Here is a 17,595-nt window from a genome sequence, read left to right as displayed (position 1 = left end):
GGTTTAAATACTGAGAGTTCATAAACGGTTTGGTTTCGGTTCGGTTTGGTTTCTTTGCCTTGAAACTGAACCAAACCGCTCCCATTGCTATGGTTGACCTTGTAGATTAGGAGGTGGTGTAGTCCAATAAACTATTTACAATATCATGATGTATATTGGTAGCAAACAAAAAAATGATATCAACACACTTCCTCTCATAAAGATAATCTTGCATTTCAAGATCAATTCTTTAGGTCATGACAACTTTAAGGTAATCTTGTAGAGATCGCCAAATTTATATATTATATTTATACCCTACATATATATAAACTAGTAACTTTATATTTTTGAATTAAATCATATAAATCAAGACATTTTGTAAGCATCAAATTTGACCACGTGTTGTCTAATTACTTTTATTTTCTATAGTTAAATAACAATTCCATGTTAAAATATTGAATAGAAGATAGATAGCGCGACACCCTCCATCCAAGGAAATTGAGGAACCCATAATACATATCACATGCAATAACTATCAACAGGTCCAAAACCCATGCTTCTTCCACCAATTATTTGGTGTATTAATAGTAATTTCCTAATGTATGTGCATACATTGTGTTTCGAATTACATAACATTTTATTACATTTAAATGTAATTAGGAGTTCCATTGTGTGAACATGAATGAGGCAAATGAAAAAAATATATTACAAAAACCAAATCTCTATTATTAGTACACATAAATTACATCACTATCAATCTTTTCTAGGGTTATTTCAACCAAGAACTCATTCCGTCATTCTTGATTAGATGTCATACAAACACCATAAGTATCATCCTCAAGTTCCCATTTCATGGAGAATTTCGTACAAGTAGCATATACCACAAATCAATATGAAGCACAATTGGCTATGAATTCTGTATGGAAGTTTGAAAATAAATGCAGCCATTTATGCCAAAATAATGGTCCCAAAGTTCAAACTGTAGTTTAAATCTAAAACATATTCAACCAATTTTATCAGACCTCATACATGCACCATGAATATCAACCTCAGGTTTTCATTTGGCAGTATGTTCCTCTCAAGTAGCACTAGGTCACAACTCTATTCGAAGTAGTATTACTAATAACATAGCAAGGCTTGAAATAGATGTGATCATTTATGGGAGAATAAAATAAGTGGTTTGAGGGTTAAATTTGAAGTCCAACTAAGGTAGTTCATTCTAACATTAACTATCAAGAAACCATCTCACAAGAAAAGCTGATTTGTAGTGGCAGTCAAACCACTCACTGTTGCTATACTACAGCTAATTCAATAAAGACGCTTTCCAAACAAATGTGCATGCGTTGGCTATTTTAAATAATAAAACAATCCCATTTAACTTTGATCTGCTACCTAGACAAAAACTAAGAATTTATGATTTAGAAAAACATAATCAGCGTCAAACACATTCTATCTTTGGACACAGGACGAACTCGCTTTATTATTTTCAAAGAATTACTTGCCTCTTTGGTCATTACATGGCAAAGCATGTGTACAGTATCCAAAAGGAAAATAAAGAATACATGTAATCTTTTTAATAGACCAACTCTGATATCCTCCAAACGGAACACAAAGACAGATATAAGGATCTTATGAGAACTCTTTTATCCCATCAAATGGAAAAAAAGGATAGAGAAAAGCTTTTTACGAGACCACCTCTCCTTTAAACTCACATCAGGGTATCTGTAAGTATTGCCACCAGCTATTACAAATTATCTATATGAAAATGAGCCTCAGATTTATGCTGATTGAAGAATCATAGAAGAGGATACCAAATTTCTTCTCAGGGAAGAGAGCTGCTTGATGCCCCCAGTTATGTGATCAAAATTGAAAAAGGGTTAAGTAAACCACCAAGGTCCTCCAAGGAAATTGGCAGACCAGTTTGTAAAACTTTGTGACTATTGTTCTAAGATATACCATCTACCAAAGGACCATTTCCATTCTCTCTCTGAACCCGTTGATAAAATAAGACATATGCTCCAGAAGTCTTTATCTCATTCTCAGTAATAGGGGAAACATGGCTATCATCAAAATTGTACCAGACACCGTCTTCTTGTAGCTGCACAAATAATAGTCATAAATATTCACTTTCAAAAATATAAACAAATATGCAGATGAGAATCGATTATTGAGAAAATGAAAAATACCTTGACATAAGCAGTATAATGACCTCCTCCCATGCTTCCATAGTGATTACTTATAGCATACAGATTATATACAGCGCCATTCTTACGGGGAATATAGGCATTCAGGTCCAAATCATGGATCGGAAAATCCACAAAAGTCTCAAGTTTATTCTTAAGATATCTACTGTAGGAAAATCTTTTCAAGTGTACGACAAGGATGTCGGGAAGTCTCCATAGATCAAGTTTTTTGCTAGCCTGCCTATGTTCCTTGCAACGCGGACAATGCCTAAAATCATATCTCTCTCTCTCTCTCTCTCTCTCTCTCTCTCTCTCTCTCTCTCTCTCTCTCTCTCTCTCTCAAACAAACAATTATATTAATAAATGTATGTGAAAAACACCACCTCCAATGGGTGTCACAATGGAGTATCTCTCTCTCTCTCTCAAGGTAGTGCAACTAGCAAGAACTAACTTTGAGAACAATAAGGTATAGGGTTCAACTCTTGTTACGGTTAACAAGATCTACAATGCACAAAATATTTACAAGGATATGCAATATAGGCAATGAAAACCTAGTGGAGGATGAATATCACTTACTTATGGCATGCTCAGCACATAGGTAACCCTTGAGAAATATGATGAATTGTTAAACCGGCATGATAATGTAAGTGTCATACTCAAATTACCATTGAGAAGAGCGAGCACATATGTGCATGCAGTATTTTCACATCAAGAGTTTCTACTACAGAGTAATAATCCCCCCTTTTAGGGAGTTACAAACAAGATGATATGTTGACTTGCTCCCATAGGTCAAATTTGGCCTCATGATGGACAGAAATTTTCTATTCTATTCTATCCTAAGATATATAAATATATATTCGTGTGTTTTAATATTCTTTTTCATGAAAGATATTGAAGAATATAATGCAAAAGCATATACGATTTATTTCATGAAAAAGACATGATCTCTCTCAAGATATATATAAATAGATAAAGAAATATTTGTGTTTGTATTTGTATTTCTGAATACTCTTATGAAATGCTGATTATAATAGCTGGAGGATGATAGATTGTCCTGCCTTATGTAAATCACCATTCAGAACAAGGGGGGATGGGTTAAGTTTCTATACAGTGGTTTTTTTCAGGTAAGCCTACAGCTTGGAGCAGAAATGACGAAACTGAGAAATGTTAGGCTCACCCTATCATTTTCCCTTGGCAAACCCATGTTAATATCGCAAGCCCTGGCTGAATTCATCAGCTTTGATTCTCCCTGATCATAACTCATCCTCAAGATTTCCATCTTGATTGTTGACGCCACATATGATGAGATATATTTATGCGCATTGTGTTTTATTAAGTTCTTGCCTAAGAACAAACATATATACGCAAAACAAAATATTAGAAGACTAAAATATAAGAGTGAAACATGTCATAATGAAGTTGTTCTGTTGAGTTGTGGATATGTGTGCACCAGGGTGGAACCACGGAGCTTTTGAAACAGGAGACCATAGAGGAACAAAAAGGAATGATTATAATAATTAGATAGAAACTAAACAATATACTAGAAAGGAACTAAACAAAAAAATCTTGATTCTATTGTACAGAGCTCACAATTACAATAATAGAAGTAGATTAACAACTTGATAGCCTTGATGACCTTACCCCCGTTTTCATATATGACTTTAGGTTCATACAAACGTAATGTAGAGTGCATGCTCACATCCTATATCCAGATGCACGCAAAATGCCAGGTGGGACCCATGCTTGCTTTCCACCAACTAACTATTAAACCAATTTATCCTCACACTCACAATTCACATCATATGACTCACATGGTCATGCAAACATCATATGTTCACTAATCATTCATACTCTAATAAAAGACTATGTGTCCACCTCACACTTTGTGCACAACGCACTGAAAGTGTCAGCTATCTTTTTTATAGAGTTCATTACTTTACCACCATCAATGATAGTACATAACTAAGCTCAAGTGCAACAATTTACATGAACTTCAGAGATACACACTATGTGGTAAATGCTTAAACACTAAGTAGGACCTAGAAACAAGCTCACAACCTTTTTCCTTTGGTTGACTTGTAGTGACAAATAATGAACATTTAAAGCCAGGTTATGCACTTCATTGTCCAATTGACAGTGTATTTCCAGAATTGACTTCATGATTCATGACATATAAAAAAAAGAAAGGAGCTTTTGTGGTGGCTGAGGAATAGGAAAACAAGACAGGCAAAAGTATAAATGTCAGGGCAGCAAGGTTCCCACTTTGAAAGCCCATATGGGCTATCAAGCAAGAGATTCTTGACCTGCCTCAGCAACTAATGAGACGAGTTCTCAAACAAAATTAAACCTAATAAAATATTAATAGCAGTGAAAAGATTGTTGCAGAAGATTTAGCAAGCTGTCTATGTATAAAATGAATGCATACGATAACAGATAAGAGAATAGAGACCCATCAGGTGAAACAACTTACCACATATCTTCTGGTCCTAACGGCTCCTCTTTTAGAAAGGCCTCCAAACAGCTGTACAAAGACACTACCTCTTGCCGCAGTTTTTTCGCAGAATATCCCGCTCTAAGTGATTCTGTTATAACCTCTAATTGCTTTGAATCATACTGCTCCAAGGCATATTCTGACCAGTCAACAGTAATATGTATCGGAGCATTGACCTGACCAGATGTAAAAGCTCCAGGAAGGGGTTTATCCCATTCTATAGGTACATCTTTGAAAGTGATCCTATCCTCTGTAAGCCAGAACTTAAACAACTCTTGTTTCAATCCATTGCATGAACCATCAGGTAAGCTGTTTTCAGAAGTTGTCATGGAAGATCCATCATTCTCAAACATTACAGAATCTTCATCTGAATGTTTGTTCAATGGGCGAAGAAGATTTTTGAAAACACGCAACAGATCTGCTCCAGTTTGAAAGTCTTCTTCAGGAACACAAGCAATCAATGGAGAAGATCCAAAGTTCTTGGACTGCTTTTTGAGAATTGCATCTCTGCATACCAAGGAAAACTTATGTCGGAAAAATGCTCTACTCATAGAAAAGTGGGAGATCCATCAGTATTAGGAAAAATAATGCAAGCACAAATGGCCAGTGCTATGCAAATACTACTGGAATTCTCACTTACTCTTCCATACATCGATTCAGGAAAACCAGCAATTGTGTCTTTTCTTTTGCCTTGGAAAGCTTGTGTGCTGTTATAAGGCCATCATCGCGAACAGCAGTCAACCAATCCACATGATCTTCCAAAATTCGAAAATGACGATGATTATATGGCTGAAAAAAAGGCGTGCGCACAAGAGGAAATTTTCATGATATTCTTCTATATAATCCAATAATATGACCAAGTATACAGAGTAAAAAATAAATGATAAGCTATAAGAATACAATATATATAACAACTCTAAAATACAGTAACGGGTACTGATTATAACTGAGAATGATTCCAACTATTTACGTTCAATCAACATGAGTAACAAAGAAACCAAAAAAAACAAAAACGAATAATGTCTTTCTACATTTGCTTCCTAAAAGTAAATTCTTGAAATTTAATCATGAATAACCAATAGGTTTGTGCGTCCCTGAAGGCTATCTGAATCTGCTAAATCGCTGCATGAAGACCACGTGACATATGTCTCTATATACTTGTCTTCGATAATGAAACCATTAAGGGATATATGTAAGAAGAGCGGTTTATAATTGGTTATCTTTGTGCCTAGTTTCATTTAAGGATTAATCCATGTTTGGTATGTGTCCAGGCTAGTGGTATCTGTCCTTATCACATTATATCTCCTGACTTGGTCTTATCCAAAAACGGGCAGTGAAAACTATACTCAAATGGCCGGATGAACCCATATCCACATCATATGCTCAAAACCAATCTTTTGTTTGTGAATAGCATTAACCAGTTTTACATCCTCTGCTAGTCATATCGATGAGTGAATAGCCACCCATACATAGTGGCTTGGGAATTCCCAGACTCAATGTATAAAAATCTGGTTTCAAAAACTACATGCATGACTATGAGGACTGCTCCCAACTCGGCTCTACCTTTATCGTGCAATACTGAAGTTCCATTCCGTATCATGCACCTCAATTAATAGCTTTTTGATGTGGAAACCAATACTCCAGATTGTGGAGTATTTATTGGTTTCAATATCTCTACTCTGTGTAGGGGGTGGATTTGACCAACATATTGAACAACAATAGCTTGGTGTGTGGTCACTGGAACTAGCTGTGCATCACATTGTCTCTCAAGTATCCCCAAAGACTGGCTGTGGATGCCTCTTTCAAGGAGAAACAAGATCTTTTGGCCATGACTCTCAGATATACACATAACTTTGTGTACTCTACTTTTTGTCAATTAAATAGAAATTTGTGATCCAACATATTTACTCATGCCTGCGTTGAGTTAAACATCATAATCCTATTGTACCAAGGATCACATAGAGACATCACAAAATGCATGTGAAGAGGGAAATGTTTAGTCCGGAAAGGCAGATTTAGCAAAAACATAAAAAGATTAAACAATGCTTAATGATGGCACATACCTCTGTGAATAAAAGTCTCTCATCACTTCGCAAATTGCAAGCTTTGCTTAATGCTTGCATCAAATCTTTATGTCTGGCTTGCTTTGGAACTGTAACAGTATAAGGTGTGGGGGCAGTACTTCCATCCGTGCTAAACACTTTGACGGTCAATGTTCGAGTTGTGGTTGATGGCAGGGGTAAGGATAAATACATAAACGGATCAAATGTGATTGACACCTTAGAACAAACAGGGCAAACAAGGGTAGACTTATATTGACCCTGTTAGAAACAAGAAAGGCGTGTTAGCAAATTCCCCCACAAGTCTTGCTTCATCGCAATTAATATTATGCATTTCTTTTATATTTCAGATTCTTCACTGTTTCAATAGGTCACAACACATCACACGCGTATGGATGATTTACATACAAAAATATTCTGTTAAACGAAAAAGTACTACCTGGCAGCTATCTACAATAATGGAATCATTACGTTCTTTATGATTTGTCCAGTTCTCAAGTGCCACCTCTTCATCAGGACGCCCATCTGTATCTTTTGATTCATTGTAGGGCTTAGATTTCACCCGATTCAAATCTTCATGCAAACCATCCAACAGGAATGCTAAAAGCTCCTGAACAGAGAAGGAAATTGTATTCTTATATATCTCATCAATACAATGGCATCTGATCCTATAAAATACATATATGACCAAACCTGTGAATCATGTTGGTTATAACCACTAAATTGAGGAGCAAACCGAGCCAATTTGGCCTTAAAGGGCCTTGGTGCAACTGGTTGTCTCCCTGGAGCCCATAATTTCCGCAATAGTTCACCAAATGCAATGGCAAGTTCACCCTACACAACATAATATTCCAGAATCTATATAATCTTAAAACATACATAATTGTTGCATTTACTGTCTCACCAGAGCCTACCTCCATACCCAAAGGATTTTTCTTATTTATTTCTTGGCTATAGTCTTGTAAGAAGAACTCTACTAATTGTGGAGTATGAACCAAACATTGTATGGCACTATTCATAAAACATGTATTCCCAAGATTTTGCAAGCCAGTTAATCCAAGAGGACCAGATCTTGAGCTGCCTCCATTTGAAAACCCAAACCCTCCATCCAGGTCATCATATGAGTTATTCAACGAGTGTGAATACAATTGATCAGGGCTTGAACTTCTTCTGATATTCATGCTTCCATTCGGCCCACCTGCTATTGAGAAACTGGACCTCGCAGGCTCTACGGGAACAATAGCTAGCTCATTCCCCATGGAACCATTTTCAGAAGAATACTTCTGGTTATCATCTGGCCAACTGCCAAACACTTGAACCTCCAGGAGAACCTGGAAGAAAAAAGAGGAATGTAAACTAGTTCTTCGTAGATTTAAATCTCCATGCAAGGTTTGCAGTATCATAATTGGAAACTTACCGCAATACCGCAAGCAATATTACCACCTCATATACATAAAAATTAACAAACACACACATAGAAATATCACGAGGAAATATTTACCTCATGGTCCATTTGAATATCAGCATCTTCAAGTGTCTGTTTGGAATCCATCATTAGGCCATGTTTTATCTTTCCACAGTAATCCCATATGCGTATCTGTCAAAGGAAGTTGCACATTCTTTAAAAGTTCAAACAAAAAACTCATTAAACAAAAGATTCTAAAATAATTCAGGTGGAAATTTATGAAAAAATCAATGACACAGGAATCCAACTTGCCTGTTCTGTTCCCAAGTTCAGCACCTCGCGGGCTTTCTGGTAAAGCTCCGCCACAGTGTCCTGCAAATTGAAATCAAGATATTTCATTGTAAAACCCATCATACATGAGCTTTGATCACATAGTAATTACACATTTCATGTTATCATGGTTGTTCACCTCCATGAATTGTAGAAAGCTCTATGGATAAATGTTTTTAGTGGGATCTTTAATTAAAGGTTAAAGAGAGAAAGACATATTATGTGGTTTTGAAGAACAAAACCAACCTATTAGGAAAACTGAAATCTAAAAAGAATGCAATCGCAGCAGAGTTATCACATACAGAATGTAATACATAATACCTGCTGAATGAGTACAACATGAAAAGGGATGTATCCTGCTCCATCCTAGATAAACTAAAGCAACTAAGTTTAACACGATCAGGTAGTGGCTCTCTTTGACACACCAGCTTTTGTCAATCAATTTCAATAACCAGATACCAGTTATATGATGCTTTTATCCAGGGTTGAACTATTCGGTCAGTAACCTGACACCTTAAATGTTCAAATCATTTTTGGCAATCATCGCTTCAAAGTTCACTGTTGCACCAGTCAGTTTAATGCTTCCTTTTAACAAAACCAATGTTATTTCATTACTAACATTAATACTCTTCCAGGCATGTTAACCTCTCCCACTTCCATATTTGACCTCTGAGGACAATAATAAAATCTATTTATCTATCTTCTCTGCTTCCTATTTCTGAAATTTACAGAAAATCTCTTTCCGAAATCTCAGAAATCGTTTTCTGAAATTGGTGGGTGAGTTTCATGTAGAAATTAGTTAGATTGAAAAACTGGTTCATTTCAGAAATTAAGTCAATGCTGAAACTGGCATAAAAAATGAGAACGTATAATTATTTATGTATTCATTTTACCAAACCGTTTCATACTTTTTGAAAGGAACAAATGAAATTATGAGAGGAAACCACAAAACATTTCTTGCAACACTGACATAGCACACTATCACCATATTCCTTTATATTTTTATTGCCCATTTCTTGCAACACTGACATCCAAGATATTGCGAAGTGCACATATTGGTGGTTGTATTACATGTTCTTCCAGTGTCAAAATCCAAGAAGACAACAAAGATGGGAACTATTAAACTAAGAGCCCTTTCAATCAGTGTATATAATCAATCACAATACTATGGTGAGCATCAGAAAGAAAGCATTGTGTGTCTGTCAGTTTTCTCTAAGCTCCAATATCAAAGAGAATGACAGGTAGAACTTAGCAAATGGCGCCACGCTTCCATATGCAACCTTGATGACTTAAATAAAGGTCCAAATGCGGTAAGCGAGTAGACAGCAGAAAAACCTTTGAGCATTATTATCCTTTGGGATAATCGTGCAAAAGAAACGTGCCATCAGAGTGATGCTATTTTTTACAATGCATTTGCCTCATTTAAACATTGTTACCATCCACACAAATGTTTATCTTGAATATCATCCTAGATCACGCATTATTCACATTTATTATTTGAAATTTCCATGTTATTGGCACAACCCTTGTCAAGCAGTCAGTCCATGGTCTTATGAAATCTTCAAGTCATTGAAGGAGTCCTTATTAACCAATCAAGAGAAGATTCCTAGGTTTCTGTATGGAATTAGTATTCTGTCATTTGACCAAGGGGTAACGATAAGTGCAATTACACTAAGTGACCAGTGATTGTGGTAACGCTTGAAGAGTCACATACACCAAACGCCATCAATCAGCTCAGATGGTGGTGCAACTATGACAGATGCCATATTTTTCAAATAAGAAAACTAGTATAGTTGTGAATCTTTCACCCTTGTTTCACTTATCCATTCAGATTCCAAAGCACTCATCAAATGAATTTGACATCCTGGACCACTTGTTTCATTGAAGAACAAAATCTATTCCTAAATAATTTGTACTTCAAGGCCCACCTTGAGAGAGATTCCTGGGCTCGCATTCTCCTTTATGATAGGGGCACTAAGATGTTGGATCACGTGGGCAGTGAGATCAACCTAGATTACTGCAAACTTTTAGGTTTATCCTATCACAAATATGTGGCACATCTCTGCACTGCCTCAATCATTATACAAAACATTTTACAAAATTTGCTTCTGGAAGAGAGATGATACACACCTTCTTAGAATCTTATAGACACTCTGATCAGAGAGATGATGATGGTTGTTATCAAGTATTTTATACAGAACAATATTTCAAGACTGTTCAATGGACTCAAAGTGCAATACCTGTTTACTGAGCCTTACAATGAGCTCCGTTTCATTTGGTGTTACCGTCAATCGAATCCGGAGAGGATAGACTTCTACAGCTAAACGATCATCCTGCACTGACCGAGTATTTATAACTCTTCTTACAACTGGGGGGCCCCCACCATACCTAGACAACAATGCAAATGGCAAAACCATTATCACTATAAATCATACACTTACATAAGCATAGGAATCAAGTCCAGAAAGGCATGCATGTCCACAGACACTCACTCCAAAACTTTAAGGATTTGGGTTTCTTACCATTTATGAAAGGCTGTCCAAACTTGCTCGCTGACTAATACATAATCGTGATTTTCTTGCAATATTTCCCGAAGCTCAAAGTCGTCCTCTTCTTTCTTCAATTCTATAACTAAATCAGTATTGTCTATACTGGAGGGACGTTTTGGGACTGTCACGGCATCATCTGATCGAGAACTGTAGACTGGCCCTGGTAGAGAAGTATCACTACTAGATACTTCTTGCCCTATATAGTCCGACCATTGCTTCCACCATCTGAAAACAAAGTGAGAAATTAAATATCATATAAAGAGAATCAATCGAAAATCACAAAAATATGTGAGAGAATACCTAGATGTGACCAAGTAAAATTTATCTCCTTCCTTAACTTCTGCTGCAGAAGCCTCAATTATTCCCAAAAGCATATCCTTCTCTTCAGCTGGTGTAGCTGGACACTTGACATCCCCATTCACAGTAGACAAATCTCCATCCGGAACAAGCATTTTGTTTAAGGTCAGCTATCACGCACACCTCCTCAAAAGAGATGTTCCACTACGGTGCAGAATATTACTCCAATACTGTGCTTTTCTTGAAGAACAGTAAATTTTCTACAAAGAAGGTAAGAATGTGTAAGTTTCCACACTAAGTTATTGCCAAATACTAATATACAATGATAACTAAGTTTTCCAGTCAACTGTAAACATAACAGCAGCTATAATGATGAAAATCATAAAAAAACTCTCAAAGCCATCAATGAAGGCTAGAAAATAGGATACCAAATCAAACCACACATTAGTTTCCCTCAGATTTACCTAGTATCTGATCACATTTCTGTCAATACCTTAGAGCAAGATTATCAAGCTATCATTGGCTTCTGATTATCAACCATTCCATCCAATTGCATCCATAACGTAAAGGAAATGACCTTAAAGTAACTTACAAGCCAAGAAAAATCAAGCAGTATACAAGTTCAATTGTTTATAGATGCTAAATAAAAGGATCCCATGCAAAGTCAAGCACCAGTTGCATTTTGACACTCTTAATGTTTGATAACTTTGCATCAACAAAAATCAGGCGTCTGTTTCCATTAGATCCTCTGGCATTTCGTTATACTGCATGATCATCAGAAGATGGCTTTAAATTATCATGCAAGTTTCCACACCATACACGGATGCTAGCATAAAAGGCCTCACATAGATTCAAGCACTAATTGACTCCAGATTATCTGGTATTTCATTATCAACCAAGATCAAGTGCAATTTTCCATTAGATTGTCTGACATTGGACGAAATAATCACAAGAATAGCCATATATCATCATGCAAGCTTCTGTAAGCCCCACTTGACCCTAGATTACCTAGAATGTCACCCCACTGCACCAAAAAGCAAGCACCATTTGCACGCACTAATACTGCATCAAGATCTTCAAGAAAATGGCCAAATTTCATCATGAAAGCTTCTTCTTGAGCTTAGATGATCTAGACAACCAATGAATGCACAAATGATCTCGACCTGCGGTTTCCAAGGCAATAATCTAACGAAGACACAAACAGGAAAAATGTAAAGGAGAAAGAAACTGAAGCTGGGAAATCGTACCAGGAATGGCGCGTCAGTTGAAGCTGAAGAAGCAGAAGAGGGAGGGATACGAGGATTGTGATATTGACGCAGATCTATGCGGATATCGAATGATCGATACAGACACGGGGACGATGAGGATGAGGATGATGGTGATGGTGATGGTGATGGTGATGGTGAGCTTAGGGTTTCCCTGTCTGTCTTGTCTGTCTGTCTCTGAACAAAACAACAAGCCAACTTCAGTCAAGTTTTTGTCACTGTTACTGCCACTGCTACTACCTACTTACATACAATTACATAATTACATTATACATATGTACATATATCAATCAATATGATATATGTATGTTAAATGTAACATATGCTTCTCTTGGGTCCCCAGGAATTTCCTTATGATATATGTATGTTAAATGTAACATATGCTTCTCTTGGCACCCCAGGAATTTCCTTCAAAAACTTTCACTCTTCCTCGTCTATTATTATTTCTATAAAATGGATGGGATGTGTTGTCCGTCTGTCCCAGTCCTACCAAAAAGAGAAGAGAAAAAATGGGCATAACGCCCATGAGTTAGTTCACTTCACAAGTTCTGAGCCCTTGAAAGGCCCCTTCTCAAAGGAAGAAAAGCATCATTGACATGAGACATAAGTAAGTAAATAGTGGTCAAATAAGTAAGAGCATCCAAAACAAGACACAAATCCTTTCCTCAATTCATTTTACTCAAACCTAATATATGAACCCCTAAACAAATTTGGTGAAACTATTTTATAAGCAATTTTCACTCAATGTATTTATTACATGAGATTTGTTGTTATCAATGTTCTAATTGCCAATTTGCATGATGTCAAACCAAAATTTCAAACCTTTTTATAAGTCTAAACATGATGGCATCTCGTGGAATGCCCTAATTACTGTACTCTTAGTTTGTGGATATAGCTCACATGTAGGAACCTATATAGGAAAAATGTATTTAGAAAAGTTGCATGTGGCATGTGGCATATATGTTGTTGTCTTAAAAGCATGTAGTAGCATTTATGCTCTCAATGAAGGTAAAAAATACATACTGAAATACTTCTGAAAGGATATGGAAAAGATCTCTTTTGTTGGATGGAAGAGCATTGTATCAAAGTCTAATGCTCGAGAACACTTCTAGGACAAAAAGACATAGTTGACTAGTCTCATCACTTGTGCCACAACGTCCCACCTCACATTGAAGCGAGTGTGAATTAAGTCATTTGGAAGCCATGGTTCAAATGAGAGACAATGAGATAATCTCTAACATGTATTGATGTGTGTAATTTCTATAGTTTTGTAATTAGGTGCAACATATGTAGTATAATGTGTGAAGCATGTCATGATACATCGGAGTTGCGAAAATTACCTCATTCACATAGGAATCTATTGATGCATTATGTTGTATCCTATCTTCCAAACCATTTTCTATGTCTTGCATCCAACCGGAACACAAATATTATTTTTATATGACTTTTAGATATTTTTGCTTACTTCCCATGTGATTCCAAGAAGTTGATGTGAGAATTTTTTGAACCTTTAGAGTGTACTCAACAACCATTTCCATGGGCATGATCTTAATGGGAAATGATCACATTTCAAGACATAGGAAGTGTATATGGTGTTTGTTGGCACATTCATTCCATCCATGATTTGAGGGAACCTCAAGGATAGGGTCTTTAGAGTTTTCCATGGTTTCAAGTAGCTCATTATTATACATAAGCATGAATTTTCCTTATTTTGGCTCTTCTGAAGCGTAATCATTGTTTTAGAGTTATTAGCCCTCAACTTCATACACATGAAAAACTCTTTCAATGGCCCTCATAAGCTTTTGTGTATCTCTCAAAGTATTTGTGGAAAGCACACCATGTGGACAACAAAAGCATGATGACAATATTTCCCATAACAACTTCCTCAATGCCTTATTGCTTTACACACTTGGCAACCAATAACATGATGACCAAATAGAATTGGTGAGAATGGACATCGTTGACTCCACTAATAGTGGCATTGACCATATGCTTGCAAACTATAAACTTCTCATTGATTCAAGAAATTGAAATTATATATGCTTTTGGTACCCCAAGTTCTTCCATGCATCTCCAAATATGCATAGGAAATACCATAGAAAAAGCTTTTTTGAAGTCTACAAAGTAGCCATTTATATTCCATTATACATCAAAGTAGATTTGCCATAAGCAAGCCAACCATGATTGTTGGATAACTACTTATTTCTTACAATATTTACATCTCCACTTGCATGCAAAGGTTTTCTCCGGTTGTAATGTATACCATATTGCAATGCATGATTAAACATATTCGTTATCCATGCATGAACGTTTGTTCCTATTACTGTACAAGATGTACAAAGATTTATAAGTGTGAGGGTGAAAGATTATAATGTTGTTGTTGTGTATGTGCAAATGTATACGATTACGAGTGTGAGTATATGTGTAAGTGTGGGAACACGCACATGTGTGTGGACAAATAGGAAAAGGTATATGTGTGAATGGCTAAAGGGGGATGCACCCCTATGTATCCAACCCCTCATTGTATTATTTAACCCCCTTATCGGGATTGAATGAAGGAATGAAGTATTGTTCTCTCTATTTTCTATCTCTCACTCTTTTATTATCATAATTAACTTATCGGGAATGAATGAAGGAATGAAGTATTTTCTCTCTATTTTCTCTCTCTCTCTCTCTTATTATCGTAATTAACTTATCGGGAATTAATGAAGGAATGAAATATTTTTTTCTCTATTTTCTATCTCTCTCTCTCTCTCTCTCTCTCTCTTTTATTATTATAATTAAATTACCCTATTGGCAAGTTGTTAACACTACTAGCACTACATCTTGGGTTCGATACCCAATTTTCTCACCTCTCTATTATTTACTTCATACAGATCTTTTAATTCACTAAATGCCACTGTGAAATGTAGGGGTCGAACCCATGACCACCTGGTCTCCATTGGGCAAACTAAGCTACATCCAATCTCTCTCTCTCTCTCTCTCTCTCTCTCCCTCTCTCCCCTTTTCATGTTGACCCCCCTCGGGAGGGGGGTGGAGCCATTCTAGGCACCACCCCCGACCCCGCAACAATGATCATCTCCGTCACCATCACCCCGCAACACCACCCCGCCATCACCATCAACATTCATTAATATCACCATCACCCTATCCCATCACCATTCGCACAACACTTCCCGTCCATTTGATTCATCCACTATACATAGAAGACCTCCACAACAACATAATAGGTTGTTAGTGATGTCAAAATGCATCGGTAATGGCGTTTCTTACGTATCATCATTGTTTGGAAGTTATGTGTGTGCATGTGAAATGTGAGTGGAACCACTATGGACTTCAACCAGAGAGGATGGGAATGCCAAGAATTCAAGGATAGAGAGTTGGATGGTGCACTAGATCTCCTTTGAGGAGTTAAACTAGCTCTCTCGACGGATCTAGCGACCTCCCACATTAACACCTTCAGTCGAATGTTGTATGAGCTCTCCTCCCAAGGGATTAACTATTGGGATAACTAGTCCCTTCGGATGGGATGAGTTGGAAAGCTGGATCGGCCTATCGAATCGGATGAAGGTCGATCAACTCGTAGTCGATTCAGATTGTGTTCGATTCGGCCAAATTGGATTCGGCCTGATTTGGGCTATATTTGTAAATCGTCCATATTGTGCATTAGTGTAAATACACCTAGGGCAAATCATTATGATATACATGTGTATGTACAAGGAACCATATAGTTCTTAGTGTGTGTGTGTATAGAGAGTGTGTGTGTGTGTTGTAACCGTTTATAAGACGAAGTCGAGTTCAAGGTTGTGGCCTTGAGTATTCTATATATTCCTCTCTACTTAGTGATTCTGTTTTGGAGTCTATGGGCTCTCGTGGTTTTTCCATTAAGGCTTTTCCATGTTAAATCTTGTGTCTCGTTGTGTGTGCTATTATGTTTTTCCAGTTTAGTTTCTTGCTAGCCGGTTGTGGGCGGTCTCTCATTTATAACAATATGGTATCAGAGCGATAGAAATATGGATGAATTCTTTGGAGGGATGTTCAAGCAAACTGACCCCAACTATTTAGTTTGGAAGTCGAAGATGAGAAATATGATCGTATGCAAAGGCCTATGGCTACCGGTGCAGTATGGCGATGAAAAACCAGACAAGATCGATGCATCGACTTGGGAAGTCATGCATCTAAAGACAACGACATACGTAAGGTGTTTTATAGACATGAATCTGTGCAACAACTTCAATGAAGAGACAAAAGCCGACGTCCTTTGGAAAAATATCAAGTTCATGTTCGAGAACAAGAATGTTGTAAATAGAGTCTCCGTCTTCAAGAAGATAGTGAGATTGAGATATCAGGATAGCTCAAGCATGGCCGAGCACTTGAATTCCTTCCAAGGACTAGTCAATCAGATCACCTCTTTAGAAGTACCTCTGGATGATGAGGTACTAGCATTGCTATTGCTGAGATCCCTTCCGGACAGCTAAGAGATGCTCGTGGTGACCTTGGGTAATGTGGGACCGTAAGGGAAGCAGTTGTCTCTAGAGATGGTGAAGTTGAGCTTGTTGAATGAAGAAGCTCGTCAGAAGGACAAAGAGTCCATCTCTGATAATAAGGCCCTAGTCACTAAAGCTGAATCTAAGAGAGAAAGGGGCCGATAGAGAAGTCTGTAGAAAAGGGAGAAGTCCAGACCGAGGTCGAAGTCAAAGGGAAGGCTCACGTGCTTTTATTGTGGGAATCCGGGACACTTCCAGAAGAACTGTCAACACTACTAGAAGGACAACAGGGGAGTTGATGGTGTTGAGCCGAAAAAGATTTCGGAGAGCAAGAATACCTCGGCCATTGCTACGAGCAAGGAGGAGCTACTGTTCATTAATGAATAGAACGAAGTCGAGTTCAAGGTTGTGGCCTTGAGTATTCTGTATATATCCTCTCTACTTAGTGATTCTGTTTCGGAGTCTGTGGGCTCTCGTGGTTTTTCCCATTCAGGGTTTTCCACGTTAAATCTTGTGTCTCACTAGTTGTGCTATTCTGTTTTTCTGGTT

The 17,595-nt window shown here is 37.2% G+C and overlaps 2 protein-coding genes across 3 annotated transcripts; both read right to left on the bottom strand.

Moving 5' to 3' along the window:
- Window positions 1–1,431: 1,431 nt before the first annotated feature.
- Window positions 1,432–11,548, bottom strand: LOC147864214 (ubiquitin carboxyl-terminal hydrolase 9-like). Of its 2 annotated transcripts, none has more exons than XM_087319959.1 (13): window positions 11,298–11,548; window positions 10,971–11,222; window positions 10,689–10,836; window positions 8,431–8,490; window positions 8,215–8,310; window positions 7,628–8,044; window positions 7,407–7,547; window positions 7,153–7,323; window positions 6,717–6,974; window positions 5,294–5,442; window positions 4,633–5,196; window positions 2,166–2,430; window positions 1,432–2,077 (listed from the first exon to the last, which is right to left on the bottom strand). In XM_087319959.1, the coding sequence occupies exons 1-13, from the start codon at window positions 11,447–11,449 to the stop codon at window positions 1,925–1,927; spliced, it is 2,826 nt and encodes a 941-aa protein (XP_087176085.1). In that variant the 5' UTR covers window positions 11,450–11,548; the 3' UTR covers window positions 1,432–1,924. The 2 variants fall into 2 exon arrangements, with proteins under 2 accessions (XP_087176085.1, XP_087176086.1); XM_087319960.1 differs by having other exon boundaries at window positions 4,633–5,160.
- A 382-nt stretch (window positions 11,549–11,930) lies between these two features.
- On the bottom strand, window positions 11,931–14,103 carry LOC147864213 (uncharacterized). Its single transcript, XM_087319734.1, has 4 exons — window positions 14,025–14,103; window positions 13,900–13,964; window positions 12,542–12,736; window positions 11,931–12,058 (listed from the first exon to the last, which is right to left on the bottom strand). The coding sequence occupies exons 1-4, from the start codon at window positions 14,101–14,103 to the stop codon at window positions 12,017–12,019; spliced, it is 381 nt and encodes a 126-aa protein (XP_087175860.1). The 3' UTR covers window positions 11,931–12,016.
- Between the last annotated feature and the right edge of the window lie 3,492 nt (window positions 14,104–17,595).

Source organism: Azolla caroliniana, unplaced genomic scaffold, assembly GCF_043228905.1.
Source record: "Azolla caroliniana isolate FFs.n. ecotype wild unplaced genomic scaffold, voAzoCaro1.0.p SCAF_5, whole genome shotgun sequence".
Taxonomy (NCBI): domain Eukaryota; kingdom Viridiplantae; phylum Streptophyta; class Polypodiopsida; order Salviniales; family Salviniaceae; genus Azolla; species Azolla caroliniana.
Note: the sequence above shows the minus strand (reverse complement) of the source record. Positions and strands in the feature narration are given on the sequence as shown.

Coding starts and splice junctions, on each gene's coding strand:
- LOC147864214 (XM_087319959.1), bottom strand. CDS start 11,449: ATGCTTGTTCCGGATGGAGATTTGTCTACTGTGAATGGGGATGTCAAG. Junction 7,324..7,406: donor ATAACCAACATGATTCACAG/GTTTGGTCATAT, acceptor TTCTCTGTTCAG/GAGCTTTTAGCATTCCTGTT. Junction 6,975..7,152: donor TTATTGTAGATAGCTGCCAG/GTAGTACTTTTT, acceptor TGTTTCTAACAG/GGTCAATATAAGTCTACCCT.
- LOC147864213 (XM_087319734.1), bottom strand. CDS start 14,103: ATGCCCATGGAAATGGTTGTTGAGTACACTCTAAAGGTTCAAAAAATT. Junction 13,965..14,024: donor TTCTTGGAATCACATGGGAA/GTAAGCAAAAAT, acceptor GTTGGATGCAAG/ACATAGAAAATGGTTTGGAA. Junction 12,737..13,899: donor TAGATTCCTATGTGAATGAG/GTAATTTTCGCA, acceptor TGTTTTGTTCAG/AGACAGACAGACAAGACAGA.